This window comes from Electrophorus electricus, chromosome 2 (genome assembly GCF_013358815.1).
Source record: "Electrophorus electricus isolate fEleEle1 chromosome 2, fEleEle1.pri, whole genome shotgun sequence".
Lineage (NCBI taxonomy): Eukaryota > Metazoa > Chordata > Actinopteri > Gymnotiformes > Gymnotidae > Electrophorus > Electrophorus electricus.
The window spans coordinates 7,788,395-7,808,551 of NC_049536.1; the positions used below are offsets into that span (position 1 = coordinate 7,788,395).

A 20,157-nucleotide genomic window follows, 5' to 3' on the forward strand; every position below is an offset into this window, starting at 1 on the left:
AAATAGTGATATTTTAAAACTCTGGGGGTTAATCGTTAAAGTTCAGAAAATTGTTCTCAGGTGTGATTTGACATTTTGGATTCATGCAGCATTTACGTGCCCAACATTCATGAGTTAATTAGGTAGGCTATGTGCCACTAACAATCATATAGGCTGCTATTAAATGTGATATTGATATGCCATGCTGTTACAATCTGCTATCTCATCAGTATTCATATTTAACAAAAATGAATAGATAACTTTACATGAAGCACCTTAACCTTAGTTTCCATATGCAGTCTTTCAAGATGAGATATTTAATAAGCTCTTTTGTTTTGGTATTTACATGATAGCGTTCACTTTAATTTACCGTGACAAGGCGAGCAATATTTTAATACTAAATAAAATTTCCACTAACTATCTTAGCTAACCTAGCGTTAGCTAGTTTGCTAATGTTGGGGGAGTTAGCTATAGAAACCAGTCACTCAGTTAGCTTGGCTAACAAAAAAACCTGAATCTGAGGGTATGTTAGAACATTTTACTGCTGAACAAGACAGTGTTTAAAAATTATCAAAGCCAACAGTCAGAGGTTAAAAAAAGATGTCAAGCGAAGCTTAATATAGCTAGCATGCTAGCTGTTTCGAATCGGCTATCTGTGCCTTCAATGTGTGACCGTCCACATTAGCTGTCAGGCACCTGATTAAGTATCACAAAATAACTTTTATAAAACATGTTATTCGTAAATAAATATTGGGCGAAGGAGGGAGAATTGACAGAAAACAATTCCCAACAAATATCAGACGTGTAATTTGGAATGAACGTTAGTCGTCTGCCCCGTTCACTTGGGATTGGACGGGGTTCGAGTGGCACTGCAACCAACCACTAGAGGGCGTCAACCGGTAGCTCTTCTTTTCACCCGCTGCAGTCCAGTCCACTTGTCTGCGCTTTAATCCACAGACTGCTCGTACCGTCTAAGGGTTTAATCCCGTGTATAGCCGCGCTGACTACATATCCCAGAAAACCTTGCCTCCAGACGTCATTAGGGCTTTGCGGAAGTGCAACTGTAGCATTAGAGTGAATTTCTTTATCGTTTGCTGCTTGCTGGCTCCATAGCTTTTACACGGTCACCAACAAACCGACTGGTTTACACCCAAACTTTCGCAAGCAATGGCAGCTTTGAAATACGCAGGGATGGATGATACTGACAGCGAGGATGAACTTCCTCCCGGATGGGAAGAAAGGTCTACAAAGGATGGTTGGGTTTACTATGCCAAGTAAGGTGGCTTTATCATTTCTGTCAACAAACCAACATGGGCACAGCTAGCTAGGCTGTGGTGTTTGATTTCTATACATTTGCCATTTGAAATCATCTGAGCTCTTCAACCTGGCCCTAGTAGCGATATAATTTACGTAGCTGTAAATATGGTGGGCGGGCACTGTAGTTATTTAAGTTTGTGTTGTGACATTTAAAAACGATTGACTTGGATGAGTAATGAGCGACAACCTGTCCCGAAAGCACCTTTCATTTTGTCGTTCGTACACCTCGCAGCCACGACGAGATGAAGACCCAGTGGGAGCATCCTAAAACTGGGAAGAAGAAGCGCTGTGCCGGAGGTTCGCAGCTCACGCACCACGACACATGTTAAGCCCCCTAAAACGCTACGCCAAGCACACTCCCCATTCACTTTATTAGAAACAGTTTACCTTGTACCTCCATTGACAATATCAGTAGATACACCTATCTTATAGGTAAGGCAGAGAGGTGCATTTTTACAGTTACATCTGTTGTGGTCAGCCGTTCCTGCCCTGTCCTGCTGACAGCAACCCTGTTGTTATAAAGCGACTTCTGATGAAGAACTGGAGAAAGGCTAGGCCTTCATGCCAGTGCATAGGCTATGCTGAACATGTACAAGGTGTTTCAACCAAATACATGTTTACAGTCAAGTGAGCGATGTGTGTATGAGGAGGCGTCATTTATAGTCAAATCTCTCTTTCTGACTTTCGCTCTCTCTGTTTTTTAAAAGACATTTTTTGCTCTTTGACATAGTATTTAGTGCTGACGTGTGTGTCCTGTGTGCAAGTGGTGCACAATCATCAGGGAGGAATATTTTTTAATCCTTTGAAACATTAACATTTAATGTTGCAGTTGCAGTTAAAACAGTATTACAGGTTCATTAAACTGATGTTAGGTCCTTATTTTCACAGACAGATGCTTGTATCTTTTTGTGCAGATCTACCCTACGGGTGGGAGCAGGAGACAGATGACAAGGGACAAATTTATTATGTTGAGTGAGTTCTGTACGTTTGGTAGATATTTTTCCACCATAATTAAGCCTTTTGCCTTGCTTTTGAGATCGGCTTGTACGTTCTCTTCTCTGATCAGGAAGCATTACGTATACGGGCGTCTCTGCTCTACATCTTACTGATTTTATTTGCTTTTTTTCCCTCCTTGCCAATCAGCCACATCAATAAGAGGAAGACGTACTTTGATCCTCGGCAAGCGTTCACTGTAGAGGATGTGCAGGTGAAGCCCAAACGCTTTGACGGCAACACCAGCGCTCTGGAGATCCTACAAGGCCGTGATCTTTCTAACAAAGTCATACTCATCACCGGGGCCAATTCTGGCATTGGTAAGTTCTCTCTACACCACATCAGCAGTGCTTAGGACTGTGTCTAGTCTCTCTCTCTCTCTCTCTCTCTCTCTCTCTCTCTCTCTCTCTCTCTCTCTCTTTCCCTCGCTCTTTCCCCCTCTCTTACAAAACAAAGTGCTGCTTTTTAAGACGTTTTAGCTCTCTGACAAAGAATTAGGTGCACACTGACTGCAGGGTTGTTTTGTTTTCCAAGCCTGTGTGCATGTGGTGTGCAAACAGCAAACAAGTGATTACTTGTAATGTACAGAGGGTGGCGCTGTAGCACAGTGAATTCTAACAATGTCCTCACTTGCCTGTTTATCACTAAGACTGTATACTAACTGAAGCATTTATCTACATTATGCTTTGAATGATGCACACAAAAATCCACAAATCATCCCTTAATCCTCTGCGTGAATATCGATGTTCATTAGCGCAGCTGAATTGGGTGTCATTGTTAACTTTAATGAATAGGGTCTGTTTGAGCTGCATTAATGCACAACTCATAACATAATGGACTGGAGACAAATGCGTTTCCTGAGTCTTTCCACCATGAATCATCACAAGCTGCAGCCGTTCGGTCAGCTTCGCAGCCCGTCATAGCATGGCGACGGGGGACAACGAGGGCGCGGAGGCAGTCCGAGTAGCGTAAGCCTTCTAACTGTCCAAACTCGCACTCCTTCTGAAATGTCACTTTTGTTTGGGATTGGAGGTCAGTGTGAAATGCAATTCTCAACCTTGTATGACAGAACAGTGATTTGAGTTTTATGGCAACAGGTTAGAGGGTTAATGGGGTGAAGTCTTTCTTTTGACTTAATTTTGCTGATAATTCTGAAGATTATGCTGAAATTTGCTTTATTTCAAATGTACTCTGTTCTTGCTGTAGTCTTAATATATGTTGATGTGCTTTATATTGCCTTTAAGATGTTTTCTCTGAAATACTTAAGAATCACTTCATTAGGTACGTGTCCTTTATATCTTACCAAATAAGATACCACACAATTCACACTTCACTTTAAATTATAATCCCTTAATGCTGGCACCACTATTGTACACACACACACACACACACACACACACACACACACACAAATACATTTACACTATAAATGCACTTGTGAAATGACGTTTATGCAAATGTATATGACTATAGCATAAATTGATGTACATATTTAAAATATCCATACAACTGGAAACATTTGCAAAAGTGTGCAGAGAACAAGACAAGTCAGCATGAGTTAACTACATAACTGACTGAAAAACCGATGTAAAATTTTATTTCCCCACGTTGTATACTGAAATGTCTTGATTTCCTTTTAAGATTCTGTAGGCAAAATTTTGCAATGTTTTGTGTGAACGTAAAACGTTATGAGAAAAAAAACCCCGTGCTTAGAGAAACCTTATTACAAACCCTGATAAGATCATAAATGCACGCTTCACGATTTCCTGGTTTTAGATGTTTTTTTCTTCTTCTAACCACTAGAGGGCAGTGTAGACCTTTCGGCTGCACCTGACGCTCAACTTGCTTATTCTTAACTCATTGGAAATGAAGGTGCAATTTGTGAGAAGTCAGTGGTGATTAAATTAAAATTGAGAATACAGAAATATATGAAATCAAACAACAATTGTGACGTAATTGTAATCAATAATAATAATAGTAATAAAAGCTTGAATGTGTAACAGTTGTCAATTAGCATAATAATCAGTTTTTTACATATTAAAAAAAAAAAATTTATTCATTTTATGAAGCCTTCAGTTTTTAAACTTAATTTATGCTTGAATTTGGCACCACAACAAGCATTTAGTTCTTTGCTGTTCAGTGTCGTTTTGTTATTTCCAATAAAGTACTCTGTAATGTTTGTAATGTAACAAATACTGGATTCAGGACAAGATTTAGCTTAATATTGAATTTCAGTGGTAATTTTCTTAATTATATTTTTAAGGAGGAAATTATTTCCTTTGTAATATTTATGCAGAGTAACTGTCAGATAAAATATCTAAAGTTTTCTACACATAGTTCTTCTATTCTAGATGCACTCGATAACTGTTCTTTACTTATAACTACTATATCTAAGAATATATTTGCTTTTCAAATTTCAAAATCCAATCCTTAATTCCTTTTATTGTCGTTCACGTTTTTTTAATTGCTGCAAATCTTTGTGCTTAAAGCATTCAAAAATGCCTTTCAGGAAGCAGGTACCTCATGCATTGAGAGATGAATATAATTTTTCTTCTGTGTGGTCTGGCCATTGTGGTGAAGGGGGCTTTGTACATGTCCCGTCCGACCTGCCTAGACTGCGGCTCAGTGCGCGGCATTAGTCCATTATTCTTCTGTGTGACCCTCTCTTACCTTAAACTCTCCTCTTTACAGTCTTTAATCATGGTAATAGAAATAAATGTTCTCTCGCTCTCTCGCTCTGTCTTTCCGTCCTTCCTTCTCCCCGGTGCTCTCTGTTAACGTATTCTCCTGTTGTGTTGCCGTACACCTGTACCTCTGCATTGATCCTGCAGTGCTTTTGACCCCAGCTGATGCCTCCCATTCATTCCCATTAGCAACTTGAGCGCTTTCCTTAATTCTCTTCTATTGAACCGACTAAAAGTTATTTACTGTCCCAAGCTCGACTCTCTTTGCTCTCCGACCGGAAAGGTCTGCTGTCACTCCGCCGCGCACGGACTGTCTCCTCTCTCCCTGCGTTCTTTACGGAATCATCGAAATCTAAACTTTACATTTACATGGATCTCACAAAGCAACATCATTTTAATTTTTAAATCTTTTTAGTCGGGGGGGGGGGGCAAAAAAATGCCTTCATACGAGTAAACAATCGCTAATTTGTTATTGATGATTTTGCTGCATCTTTTGACAATAAAAGCGGGGAAAACAACTAGACTCCCCTGCAGACGGCACCGTTTTCTTCTCTTCGTGTTATTTCAGCTATAGTTGTTGTTGTTGTAACTGTTGTGTGACTAAGGCCCCCCCCCCCCCCCCCCCCCCCCCAGCACGCTGTCGTGCGAGCTGCAGCTCCGCTCCCTGTGCTGAGAGGCGTCGCCGCTCAGGGCTCCTGCTCCACCGCTGCTGCTTGAGGCTGGAGGTGATGAGGAGGGACGGGTCTACTGTGTGTCGGCCTCTGTTGGGATGAAGGCTGCTGGTTAAGTGTGCGGTGGAGTTATTTTTGGGTCTGGGGTGTGCGGCGGGAGTCCCTCCAGACCCGCGCGGTCTCCAGGTGGAGGCTCACGGCCCCGGCGCTGGCAGTCTCCGATGGTGATGGATGTCGTGTGGCCGTCGCATTGCACTGATGTAACTGTATTTGTCTTGCCGTGTCACAGCTGTGCTGTGCAAATCCCTATATTTGTCCAGTGTCTCTTTTCGTTCATCAGTTTATGTCAGCAAGTCAAATCGAAGTAGTCCCGTCCCGTTCTGATATTACTTACATGATTTATTTATACATCGAGGGAAATGAGTGGTTTATAAATCCAGTTTAGATGCCACTTTATTGTTGTGCATTTTAACATAACCGTCTTTCTTGAACTTGACCACGCAGTTCAGCTCAGTTCAGTGGTAGGTAGAAATTTGAAACTTGCATAATTTATAATATCTGCTAATCTGGTTTTGGAAATGCTACAGGGTTTTGACTTCACCTGCCTCAACCATTTACTGTTGTCTTAGTGGTTTTATGGGTTCTAATCACTAGTATAAAAGTATTAGACTTATTGTTCTTTAAAAAAACCGAAAAGACAAGAAAACCAGAGCAAGAACTAAAGGAAAAAGACATAATAAAAAAGTGTAGTGTTTGTTTATGTAGAGGTCTGATGCAGGGTTTGTTTATGTAGAGATCTGATGTATTGTCTGTTTATGTAGAGGTCTGATGTATTGTCTGTTTATGTAGAGGTCTGATGTATTGTCTGTTTATGTAGAGGTCTGATGCAGTGTCTGTTTATGTAGTGATCTGATGTATTGTCTGTTTTTATGTAGAGGTCTGATATATTGTTTGTTTATGTAAAGGTCTGATGCATTTTTTGTTTTTGAGTCAAGCTGAAATGTGCTTACCCACGTTGCACTGCTTTACAAAACAGGCACTGCTCTCATCTCAGGCGCTGACTCCTGCATCGTGTTTTGGAGAATTCTCCACGTCTGGCTAGGAAATAGAGTGCATAAGGTTGCGCTGGGGACCAACAACAAGGCGTAGGGCATAGAAATTCTCTAGTTTATGCCTTCTGAAAAATCCCACGGCCTTTTTGCATTTAGACTTTAGCTGTATGTTTGGTGCCTGCACAACTGCAGGGGTATGTCTTTATGCCGCGGCTGTGCTCGTGGATTAGGACTCTGTCCGTCTCCGCCGGCACGGGGATTAAGTGCAGGAGTGACTCCGGGCCGAGCCGAGCCCCGGATTGAGGCTGACTTCTTCAGCATAACTACCATTAAAAGCATAACTACCACCCTCATATTTACAGCCTCTCTTTTTCTATGAATGCCTGCACACGGACACATGGCGGGAGGGAGGGATGGGGAGAGAGAGAGAGAGAGGTGCAGCTCACGGCATTGTTTAGGGGCAAACCTGCGGCACATGCTCCACCATGAAGGCTTGTCACTCACTGTTCTCCTGTAGCTCTGACTGTAAGACAACTGTAGTGCATCACTGGGTTTTCTTCCTTTTTCAGTGCGTTATATATGTGAACCAGCCTCCATTTTCTCCACTTGGCCTGGGCTGCAGCGGGCTTTAGGGCTGCTTATATTCATGTGGAACCTGTTATTTTTAGCAAACGGCTGAGGAAATGGAATCTGAGGTTTTTAATGTGCATTTCATGTCCTTTTTGATGAATCTGTTTATTGGCTATGTAATGAATACTAGGTATGGTTGGTTAGTCAAATTATTGAACTTTATTGGCCTTGGATAAAATTCTGGGGGCACGGCAAAACTGATGTAACGTGCAAGAAAATTACAACTGGGGATAAAAGGTTCAATAATGATTACAAGCTCGGTGCAGCTGAATAGGTGAGCGCAAGGTCTGTAAGGCATATATGTGTTTAAGTGTGAAAGTCCAGCCCTGATCGTATGGCAATTCAACTGGTTTATGGATCATTTTCAGCCAGAAGCAGGACGTGCTGGAGTGGTGTGGCTACATTTCTTGTTCTTTCTCTCATTGGCTTCCTCTCCTTCATCTGTCCGTCTCGCACCTCTGTCCGCAACGAGAGTGGGAGGAGCAGCCCTGGGTTGGAGGCAGCCATGGGGACGGGGTGACCGGTACGAGCTGAGGGCACGATGAAAAATTGTGGTGGGAGTCGGCCATGGCCACTAGGGGGTCAAAGCCGGAGCCTGGGGGGCGGCTGGGGCAGGGGGTTGGGGGTAATGGAAGAGCAGGAGGCCACTCAGGTGGAACTCCTCGCCCCACACTCTGGTAATTACAAACCATACATTTCACTTTGGCCCGTGACAACGCCTCGCCGATCTCAAATGAAAGTGGGGCGTTATTAATGGGGCGAATTAGAGCCCGGCACGGATATACGGGAGCACCGGACTCCACGTTTTAACCCCCAAAAATACATCAAACACTTGCTACACCAGGAAAGAAAAGATGATCTCACACTTCACCGTTTCGTAACCCCTGGACCAGGCAGCGGAGGGAAATGCTCTGAGCGGAGCACAGGCGAAGCTGCATCACCGTCTGCCCTGGCTCCTCTCAAAAACACCCTGCACATTACAAGTGAGGATGGCCGGGTCGTGACGTGGGGTTATTCCCAGCAAAGCAGTGGTCTGGCGTGAGAAGCGTTCTCGGTGCCATGTACCAGCCAAGGGGAACAAGGCTGTGGGTCTGAGAGGTCAAACGCGCCATGAAATGTTGACGTGGAGAGAGGAGAACCCCCCACCTCGTCTCATCCACCGCCTCGCTGCACTCCACCTTTTGCGTTTCCCTCAGACGTGAGCTGCTGATATTTGGTTGTGTTGCAGTGGGGGGGTGAAATCCCCCCAAGGACCTTCCCAGATAAAAGCAATAAAAGGGCATGTAGCAATACGTCTGGTGCTGGAGCTCCGTACCGAGAGTGGTGTTCACCGAGTCAGAGCCCGGCCGCTGCATCGGACCTGCCGTGGTTCTGTCCGTGCAGGGCGCTCAGCAGAAGCAGGGCTGTGGCCCGGAACAGAGAACAGCCTGGCATTAAACTCACTACCTCACCCGCGGGTCCATCTCCTTTTGTGCTGACGCCCCAAACCCTCTCACGGCCCTCGTCCCGGACGGAAGGACGCTGCCGTTAACGCACCCAAAAGCACATTCTGCTGGTTATCTCATGGCCATCGCGTGCTTGACTGCAAAGCACTTCCCCTCCACCATTAGAGAGTCTTTATTGGTTGGCATACACACCCACCTGATTGTGTAGCTAGAGGCGGGTGATGACCCATATCCTACCCGTACCTGTGTTGTGCGCGAGCAGGCCCGAGAGGCTGACGCGAGGGTGACGTAAGCGCGGTCTCACTCTCTCTGCTGGAGCTGACGCCGCTCTGCCTTGCCCCCCCCCCCGTGCGGCTGGGGGACCCCACATCTCTGTCAGCCTTACAGCTGCTGTCGTTACATCCAAATTAATGTCAGGACCTCTCTATTTTTCATAAATAACACCCAGCAGTCGCTGCTGGTGTTAAACATGCTCTAATTTGTTTCCCATTATGAAAAACATCAACGTCGATTAACTCATGTTTCAGCGCCCAGGAGCGGGCGTGCTTTTTCCAAGGTGACGGTGAGAGCAGGCTGCTGATCTCTCACCTTCCTCCCCCTCCACCACGTTCCTCCTTCGTCTCTCGGATTTGCCGGATCCGTTCGGCTGGGCTTAATTTGGCTGCGCTCCTCTGCTTTACATTTTGCGGAATGTGACCGGGCCGATCGGCGGGTGTTTGTTGACGGCGTCCAGATTTCCCTTTTCTCCGGACTCTCCATCTGCATTTACTGGGAGTGGAGCTCCTTCCATTACTCCTAATAAGGTGTCATATAATTTAATTCCATGCTTCACTTGTCAGAGAAGAGTGCTTATCCTCCTCCAATGTTGAGTTTTAATGGATATTACTCTTTAGCACTCGCCTCACAATTAGGGCTTCTAGTTTGCCTTTTAATGAAAATCAGATTAAAACTTAATCTAATTAAAGTTCATTTTAATCCACGCTATCATGCAAACTGTCTGTCGCTTGGAATCTTGCTGCCTCACAGTCAGACTCATTTAGCTTGCACAGAAATGTAGGGTTAGACTATCAATCAGGGGTTTTTTAGTGTGTGTGTGTGTGTGATTGTGTGTGTGCGAACAAATTGCTCCACTTCTGGAATGTGGCGTTATGAGCCTATAGAATTATCCTATTTTTTATAACACAAAAGATTTGGATCTGTTTGGACTAGCGAATCCATTTCTTGATTATTGCACATATGGGAAGTTCACACAAGTCTCTGTGGCGTATGTGAACTCCAGAAAACTTTCGTCTGAAGTCGGAAAGGAGAATAAAAACGTGTGTGCGGACGTGGTAGGTAATCGATGGCGCTTGTCAGGCGTGCTTTCTAGAGCTACCCTGTGCAGGTCGGCAGTGAGAGCAGGAGGGAGTGAGTAGCGGCTCTCCGTTTGAGATGTGTTGGCCTGTCAGCTCTTTTCTCGGCCATGACAGTGTAATATGTTTTACAAGCGCCGCAGCCAGGGCTTACGTGACCGTGTCAGGGAGCAGAGCGAGAAGGCAGCAGGCGTGTGCCGAGCAAGGGCGCGCGCGCACGCACGCACGCACGCCTGCCCTAGGGGTTGACCACCGGCCCGGCTCCGTCACCTGCACTCCGAACTGAAGTGTTGATGCTTGCTAAAATGTTCGCCTCTGGATTTAATTAGCAAACCGAGGCAGCGTGAATGAGAGCAAATGCCACGACATTACTGCTTCTAAAAGCCGGAGACGGACTTGGGGGGGGGGGGGACTTGGAGTCCTGGCTGTAAAGTAAAACTTTAAGTCTGGAGTTTACTTAGTGTGTGCTTAAAGTCTCAGTAAGGCATGCTCTAAATGCTCTGCTCTAAATGATTATTGCTTTTCTTAATTATTAATGTCAAGCTTTGGATTGTTGTCCTCCGTCTGAGTCTGAAACCTCGGTTGGCATGTCTATTTTCAGCTCTGTGTGCCTCTGCATCTGATGCCCGTTCTTCCTCTTAAATTGCTGATGCCTGCTTTAGGGAAACTTTAAACACACTTTGTGTAATCAAAGGGACAATGCAAAAGAGCAGGTCAGCAAAACATCCTGAACAGTACCCCAACTCCCCCTAAATATAACAGTTGTTTTGGGCACCTTTTTTTTTTTTTTTTTTTTTTTGGTGTGTTTGGTAGAGCAGAACATTTAATGTTCTCCCCGTCATCCCCATGTAATTAGCTCAATTTAGCTCAGTAGTTTTAGCAAAGTGTTTCAACCTTTTTGAGTCGAAATGACCCATTTATACTTGCGGGTTTGGAAATGAATTTTTCCTCGTATCTCTACTCGTGGGCCATGTTTATCTCGGGAGTGATAACAGGCTGCAGGATGATGGGAGCAGAGCCGGCCTGGCGCGCGGTGAAGCCACGTAATCCTTATCTCCCTTGCTTTGAAGTGCCACTCTCATCGGACGGGCAACAAAGTTTCTCTGTGCTACCCATACAGTTACGCTGCCTCTGTTTTATCTGCTCTAAAAAAGCCCGAGACACGACAATGAAATGTGTTCTTTAAACACTTTTAATTCCCTTACATCTTACTGTGACTGCAGACAGCACCTTCTGTTACAGCGGCCGCTACTCCCTGAAAGTGTTCGTGGTCCAATTTCCAGTTTTATCACTGCAGGAGCTGGTGGCTGGTGAGGGCTTCCGCTACGTTAAGCGGCTCATTCTGATCAGCGGCGAGCCGCGTGATTAAGCAGTCGTGAGGGGAGCCCGTGGGGGCGGAGGAACTGCAGATATGGCTTTCAGCTCCTTCCCTGTTCCCTCTCCTCCACTCCGTTCAGTCCCAGCAGAGAGAGAGCGAGAGAGCGAGCGCCGCATCGATAATGGGAGAGAACATTGATCGCAGCGTTATCTGAACAAGAAGACTAATCGCAATCATGTCATTTGACTTCCTCTGACACTCTCTCTGTCTCTTGCGCTCTCTCTCTCTCTCTCTCTCTCTCTCTCTCGCTCGCTCGCTTTCTTACTCTCTCACTGCAGGTTTTGAGACAGCACGGTCCTTTGCTTTGCATGGTGCCCATGTGATCTTGGCCTGCCGCAACAAAACCCGAAGCAGCAAAGCAGTTGGTCTGATCCTACAGGAGTGGGTGAGTGTGTTTATATATATATATATATATATATATATATATATATATATATATATATATATATATATATATATATATATATATATATATATACACTATATATACACACACCCACACACACCAAGATCAACTTCTGTGACCTCTTGGACCCAGACTGCAGTGAGAGAGAGCCCAGCTCTGCACTGGTAGCACTACACGGGACACCTCTACAGGTGAAGATCAGGCCTCAAATTCCTGAAAGCATCACTGTGTTAAAATAATTGCACCCCCATCACAAGCTTGCCAGAAACATCTATACTGCAACGCTTTTGGGAGGCTCACCCTAGATCGTACGTCAGAACGTAGTTATCGGTAGCCTTGCACACCAGTCCATGCTACCCCTTTGTATGCAGATATACATTTCGCTTTAGAAACCACAATCAGATGACTGCTGTAACCAGGTCTAGCCTCATAGAGCTGGTGCTTACGATTTATCCTAACTGGTGGCTGTGTCTGTGCGCCTGGCCTCTTGAGCCAGAATGCGGCACACGCTCGCGCTGAATCACACAATGTTTAGCGGTGAAACACCTCGTGCTGGCTTGCCGTCCCATGCAGCCAAAACTTGCTGCGGTTTTTGGCTTCCGCAAGCATGTGCTCCTGGGTCTTTGTGTTTAATATCGGGCTTCGCAGTTGCAGTTTGCTGAGGCAGGGCTTAAGCTACTCTGGTCTATAATTAGGCAGGGTTTTACTGAGGCAGGGCTTAAGATACTCTGGTCTATAACGAGGCAGAGTTTTACTGAGGCAGGGCTTAAGATACTCTGGTGTACAATGAGGCAGGGTTTAAGTGACTGGTTTGTGGTGCAGCAGGACTTTACTGAGGCAGGGCTAAAACATACTGGTCTGTGGTACAGCAAGGCTTTACTGATGTATAAATTAAGTGACTCCAGCCTATGGTGAGGCAGATCTCTGTGTTAATAGTGGGAGGAGAGTGTGAGGCCTGTGTGATAATTAACTCTGATTATTGCACTAATATTGTGGCAATCCTTACGTTCCCCTAGATTTATGACTGTGGGAAAATAAACAAATGAAATGTAGGTGCTGGAGCAGAAAGAATAAGCTATTACCAGCGCTGTAATTACAGCCATCCCGAGACTGAGAATTAGTTGATTAATTACGGGATGCCGATAGATTACAGGGGAATCTAAAGCGCTTTAAAGCAGCTGAAATGTTTAATTGAACAAAAGCCCTTCTCGGATAATTCGTCAGCTCAGACAGCTTCAAATCAAGGCATGTTTTAATAAATGTAGCTAGAACTGCTTGGAGGACTTTTACACATGCACGTTTGAACCACTCCGACGTTTTGCACACACCCCCACGAGCAACGCTCACCCTGGCCCTATAAAAGCTTCACACCCACACACACATACCCATACACATACACACACACACACACACACACACACACACACACACACACCACCAAATTCCACTAATCCAGTCAGAGCGAAGGATTCTGAGGCAGGAACAAAGAGCCTTTAGTGAAACTCCTCAATAATAACACTATTAACATTCTTTAATATATTTATGAAGCTTTTTAAGAACAAACTGACACACAGTTCCTGTTTTTGTTTCAGCTGACATTTGACATTTCAAGAGACCTTTAATTAACTTATCATGATGCTGAAAATGACTTACAGGAGCCTCCCGTCCTGACTATCGACTGGCTAAATAGCGTCAAAAGAAGAGGGGATCAAGCTTAAGATTCTCATTTTCTGATTAAGAATTGCGGGATTGGCTTTGGCTGGTCTGTCGCGCGCCTCCCGTGATGAGCGATGGGAGCAGTAATATCGGAGCGGATCTCCTCGGCCGGAGACACAGCCGCACACTTCAGCCCCCGTATTAATAGAGTCAGGAAAGGACTGTGATGAAGGAAATTAATCGTTAAAATGATGGATGAACTCTCCGAGTTCCCGCGCTTCTGTTAAGGTTATTTTGATAAAGATGTATATTTTGAAGTCACCTGGACAAAAGGTCACCGTGTGTACTTCCTAGGTCAGCTAGAGCTGACTTTAGTGTAGCGGTGGGCTAATCTTGATAACCCCGGACCCACAGTTGAGTGATCACGTTGCCTAACAGCATGCGTAAACTCAACCATGCAGCGTTGCAAATATATATTTAATATAGTGTGTGTATGTGTGTGTGTGTGTGTGTGGTTTATATATATATATATATATATATATATATATATATATATATATATATATATATCACACACACACAATCAGAGGGTTTATCCTCTCATACTGTACATCAGCTCTTTGTTAGCACCGTGTTCCAGATTTTGTGCATGGCGTCATGGTGACTGTGCGCACGCAGCTTGGATGCTGGCCTGACCGCTGATTACAGCCACCTGAAATGAAACAATGCTTTATTTTTAGCCCAGAGCCAGGTCTCCGGGTCTCAGCCGTGCGCTGCAGGTCCCTGCCTCCATGTATATGCGCTTAGTAATCACACTACAACATCCCCCCCCCCCCCCCCCCAATACGCTTACTAATCACAGCAAGGCAGCTTACATCTGTAAAAGCGCAGTGTCATGCTGAGTCGCCCTGTTTGGACACCCACGTCACCTGCCTCCCACACACGTTCTCAGAATCCAGTGTAGTCAGACTTGGCTTGAAAGGGGCTCACTCATTTTAACCTCTTGCGTATCTGTTTATCCATCTCTGGTTGCCAGCTGATCTGTAGCGAGAGCGGTTGCCAGATCATCTGGGGTTATCTACGCTGAGGCAAGGCTGAATGTTATCTAGGAGCCGCTCCGGGGTCTTTGTGAGGTGAGTGGTGGGGCCAGGGGGTGAACAGGAAGTGCCTGGTCATGCTTATCTGCCGGCTCATGTTTTCACCATCCTCCAATCCCACCGCGACCTCGGGTCCTGGTTCATGCACCGTACCCCCCCCTTTCCTGCTCAGCGCCGAGTTTCCAGCAGCTCAAACTGCTATCAAGACGTGAAGGGTGGCAGGAGGTCATTTGTGAGACGCATCATCCTTCCACGCGCTTGGCCGCAAGAAAAGAGAGGCAGGATGCGCGTGGAATGCGGGATAGGGGAAATGACTCCAGGCCCATGCGAGTGTACCTCTGCTGCGGGCAGCGTTGGCTCTGCTGGAGCGAAGGACCATGAATGAGCGGATGCTAACTGCGTGCGCCGTAGGTTCTCGACGGTTAGGGTTAGGAGAGGTCCGCACTGTGTGTGTTACGAGTTTGTTTTACAATTAGACTGCAGTTATTGGGGTTTACGAGGTTCAGTGGGTCGGGTTTTTATAGGGCAGGGATGAGGCCGCTGTAAAAGGGAACACGTGTGAGCATGACTGAGGGGGCAGGGCTATGCTGAGGCCACGCCCACATATCACAACACACCTCTTGAAGTGATGAGTAAGGGAGGTACAGAGGACCTCAGCAATGCTTTTGATCAAATGACTTGAAGCCAGACAAGTATGGCACTGTACCAAATGCAGATTTCTCAGAGAATCCTGCTCTCGCTTGTGTTCTCTTGGTATTCTCTTTTATGAGGTAGCTTCTCTCATAAACGAGGGTCAAACGGTCCTTTGTGTTGTGTGTGTGTGCGTGTGTGCCTGCAAGAGGGTGTGATTTTAGTTTTCTTGATTGTCTGTAAAATTCTGCTTATCTCGGAGTCTTGCTCCCCCGAGAGGGGTATAATGGAGTCTCCAGGTGGATGCTGTCCAGATCAAGGCTCGCCACTGATGACCAGAATAAAATAGCTGTTTTTTGGTTTTTTTTAATAAAATGTTTTTTTGTTTTTTTTTCCTACTTGTGTCAAAATGCTAATGAGGCGCTTTGTAATCGTGTTAATTGCCCGCGTAGCCTCGTGTTACCTTTTATTTATTTATTTATTTATTTATTTATTTGCTGGACACTATTTACAATGGAGAAGAAAATTAACATGGCTGGTGTCGGCTGCAGGTGTGTTGCGTTGGTAGGGTGTGCTTTGGAACCAATTAGGGCGAACCCCCCTCCCCACGGAGGCTTGCTGAGAGAGGGAGTAGAGAAAAAGTCAACCTTGTAATGTGTAAAAAGCACATTAACATTGAGGCAGACAGACAGGCCAGTGTAATTAGATAAGTGGCCATACTTAAGTTTGAACACGCGGTGCTCAGTGCAGGACTGTCCGCTCGTCAAACGCGCCTCTTTATTCACGAGAAGGAGCCGGGACGCTCGGAACACGGTGGCCTAATGAGCTCTTCACAAACAGATCTCTGCGCTGCTTTTAATCACTGCGGCACGTTTTATTTTCAGATGAGCCGAGGCTGAGGCGTCGCTCCTCCCCCCTCACCGATGAGTCTGGAAATTATACTATGATATAAAATAAGAGTGGAGTTTGAGGCTTTGAAGAGTAAGTGGGAAACAGGGAGAGAGAGAGAGAGAGAAACGGAGAGAGAGCAACAGAGCGCAATAGGGAGCGTACTGAAATAACCAGCGGAGGACATCTTAAAACCTAGAATTTCCAAGAGCTTGAGGTTAATCTCAGCACTGCGAGCATGTAGGAGTTTGAAGAAGGGAACGAGAGTGTCTCTATTTCAGGTGAATGAGAGTCCCTGTTTTAGGTGAAAGAGAGTTTCTCTGCTTCAGGTGAACGGGACTATCTGTTTCAAGAGGAGTGTCTGTTTCAGCTGAAAGGGTGTCTCTCTGATTCAGGCAAAAAGGAGTCTCTCTGATTCAGGAAAAAGGGAGTCTCTGTGTCCTGTTCTCTCAGCTCAGGCCTGCTGTTTGTGTCCCGGATGTGTGCAGGTGCATCAGATGTGGAGTGCCACGCCTCTCAGTCAGGGCAAAGGGAACCCAGAGCTGGGAGATGCCACCGAATGCCACTGAATGAGCCAGCGATTTAGTGCCGCAGCGCCGCCCCAGAGCATGCAAGTGCCGACACCCTGGTCGTGTTGATGTTCAGCTTTGGGTGGTGGCCTCGATCATGACTGAGGCTAGTAGATGGAGGAAGGAAGCGACACATTTTGAATGCTGAGTGTTAGAAGCGCTGAGTTACCCCCAGGATCAAACCCCTCACAATTGATGTGTTGGTGTGTGTGTGTGTGTGTGTGTGTGTGTGTGTGTGTGCATAAGTGTGGACATGTAAGGGAGACCTAGGGGAAAATATCCAGACAAAGATTCAGATTTTCATTTCAAAGAACACTTTTTTTTTTCTTTTTTCCAGTGGTAAATGATGAAGACATTATTTCCAAACATATGTCTGAGCACCCCCTCCTTCACATAACAAACAAGACCAAAACATTTGTCCAATTTGCACAGTATGTAGCATCTCTGGTCCCTGCAGAGGGCACTTATGAACCTGTTGATGATTTCCAACCCTTTTCTGCTATTCCCAGGATGAAAGACAGCTCAGCAGACGTTTCTCTACATATCAGTCGCGGTTCTTTCCTCTCCAGGGGCCAGGGGCCTTTCATAATGTATTCTCATTTTTCCCTGCTTTACCTGTTCCTCTGCATAACAGCCTCGGGTAGCTGGCGCTAAACTGGGCTGAACGAGAGACCGAGATCACAGTTTGTCCCTCCCAGGGCCTTTGCCATCGATCACGCCCGTACGCTGACACACACTCTTTATTAGGGAGCGCTTCGAGGGGTTAACACCGCCTCACTATTCCAGCAAGCTGCTGTCCAACCCTTAAACTGCTCTTGTGGAATCCAGGCTTTCCGTTTCATGAAGTACCTTCTCCTTTCCGTCTGTAGCTATTTGCTGATATAGACAGCGTATGGATTGGAGTTATATAGGTGTGGGGAATGTGGAGATGCACCATATGGTCATGGTGTCCTTGTAACAGGGTGCAGGCCATTCTCATCGTTACTATCACTTAGTAATGTAATGCGTGTTGTTGTTTTTCAGAGATTCATCACCAATTGGTCTGTAATTATTTTTAATGTTTGTAAATTAGGAAAATTAAGATCTAGCCCCAAAGGTTAATTATTAGACAAATAAATAGGAGCAGATGTAGTAGTATAGAGAAAATGGCTTTTCTGAAGATTATTAAGTGCATCAGTACTGCAGTACACCGTTCAAAGTGAAGACGGACCCTGACGAGCGTGTCCGAGCCTCACGTCAGCCTCTCTGCTGTAAACCCGTGCTGTCCGTCCCGGTGAGGCGCAGATGAGTAGCCGCTCTGCAGCCGAAACTCAGCCGAAACTCAGAGCGTCCGTAGGTGAAGTCGCATTGGAAACCATGTCTGTGTGCAGAAGGCAAATAGACGAGCGTTTCAGTTTAAGTGCTCATTTGCTTTTGATGGATTGAATAACGGGGCACATTTTATTTATTAAGAAGCATTTCCATGCCAAAAAAGAGACGGAACGCAGTATTCGGGAAAGGCCCTCAGACAAAGCGATCAGCGGCTGGATCCGAAGCCGGCGGTCCTGATGTTCTCAGGGAAGAGGTTTACAGCTTCATTTGCCTGGTGCACTCGCATACATCTTTAGCAGAGCGTAAACACTGCAGCTCCCGAATCAGTAAAAAAAAGAAGCTCCGTATATCACCAAGCTTACAAGATAATCCAAGTATCATTACAATACTGGCAAGCAGGGGAGTAGATTAAAAGCACCTTGTGTTTTTAGAGCTTCATGAATCAGGTAGATTATGGAGGGGATTAACTGGAGGAGGGCGAGACGTTGGGAGCAGATGTTGCGTGCTCTGGTCCCACACCTGCTTCACCTCATTGACTGACTGCAGAAGACTCACTTTTCCATGTAAAATCATGATGGCTTTTCTGGGTAGTTTTCTCGTGTTCCGCGCAGACTGACTGCACCCACAGAAATGAGAAGCTCTTCGGTCCAGTTCCGTTTTCTGTTGGCAGTCGTATCAGCGGTGCGCAGGGGCCTCGTGTGAATTCATTTGTTAAGTCACCAAGCGTTTGCGCTTGCTTTTAAGTCGAGTCGTTAATATTTCTTAGATTTCTTGGCTTCAGTTTATTAAATCCTATAAAACTAATCATCAGGCACCTCTGAAGGGATGGAGATGTGTTTATGAATGGACCGTGCATAATTTCAGTGTGTTCTGTGGTGCATGCAGCTGTCTGACAGTCTGTCATTAATCAGCGCTGTGTTAGCACACCCCATATGCATGTCACTGCCGCACATGTGAACCATAAACACGCGAGCACATTTCCATATTCAACCCCGTGCACCCAGCCTGAGCTTGTTTAAATGCTTCACCTTGTAAATGTGACTGTTTGTCACAGTTTTCCCGTTCCCTTTACTCCAATTAAGAACAACCTCAATTTGACACCCTGCTGGATAGTTGTTTGTTTAAACATAAATTTAAATACACGCGTTAAGCTTTTTTTTAATTTTTTTTTTTTTAATTAATTAATTTTTTAAAGTGTACTGCATTTCTGTTGACTGGATCAGTTCTCAGAAACTGCGGAGGTTGTGGTAAGTGCCGTTGACGAACAGCTTGGCAGTATCGCACACTGCACCAGTCGCGCGCGCTCGCGCTCGTCCCCGCGGTCGCGCGCGCGAGCGCCGTGTCTTAACACGGCCGTGTTCGGCGGGCTCGGTGCTCGTCACGGGGGACCCTGCCTTAATCTGCCCGTTCCCCTCTCCACTAACGCGCACATTAAAGCAATATTGCCCCCCCGTCCCCAACAGGCCTCGGACACAATAACTGCGTTTGCTCGCTCTTCGGGAAACCCGCCCATGCGCCTGGCTCACCTCTGCGAGCCCCCCGTGCTCCTGGCCCGCAGTGCCGCACGGCCACAGGTCACCGAACAGGCGAGGGCTTTTTTTTTTTTTTTTTTTTCTTCTTGTCGTTTTCCCACCTTGTTTTTCTTTTCTTTTTTTTAAAAACCACCTTCTATCCCGGAGACAAAATGAGGGCTTAACCTGTAATGTGCCATACAGGTCCCCTGGTGGCTGTTGAGCTTTTAGTGGTGGGAAATTAGAGAGCTGCTGTCCGCCGTCGGCCTGTGTGGATGTGGGCGCGGCGTGAGCCTGCTCCTGAAACCTCAAGACGATGCACAAAGGGCTCCGGTGAAGTGGTTACTCTGTCTCGTCTTTCTCGCGGTCACATCTGCTCGTGAACCAACGCCGCACGTTTTTACGACTCAGCGGTGCGTTTATCCGCTGAGAAACGTGCGATCTTTCTGACCGATCGATCAGAAACATTTCTCAGCGAAATGTAACAGATTTCTACCTCTAAATATTTGCTCGCGTTGTGTTAAACTCTGTTCATACGCCCGCTCCTCCGGCCAGATCGCGCTCGTTCGTTTTCCGCACGACGGCCGG

The 20,157-nt window shown here is 45.8% G+C and overlaps 1 protein-coding gene across 3 annotated transcripts in view; it reads left to right on the forward strand.

Annotated features, from left to right (window-relative positions):
* The first annotated feature begins 962 nt into the window (after positions 1 to 962).
* The window catches only part of wwox (WW domain containing oxidoreductase), a 136,207-nt gene continuing 117,012 nt past the window's right edge, over positions 963 to 20,157 (forward strand). Inside the window, exons 1-5 of one of the 3 annotated variants that reach the window (XM_035536298.1) lie at positions 963 to 1,253; positions 1,529 to 1,593; positions 2,211 to 2,268; positions 2,440 to 2,609; positions 11,780 to 11,886. In XM_035536298.1, coding sequence (XP_035392191.1) covers positions 1,147 to 1,253; positions 1,529 to 1,593; positions 2,211 to 2,268; positions 2,440 to 2,609; positions 11,780 to 11,886 — 507 coding nt within the window. In that variant the 5' untranslated portion in view covers positions 963 to 1,146. The remainder of the gene's footprint in view (positions 1,254 to 1,528; positions 1,594 to 2,210; positions 2,269 to 2,439; positions 2,610 to 11,779; positions 11,887 to 20,157) is intronic. The other 2 variants (XM_035536297.1, XM_035536300.1) reach the window with 2 other exon arrangements.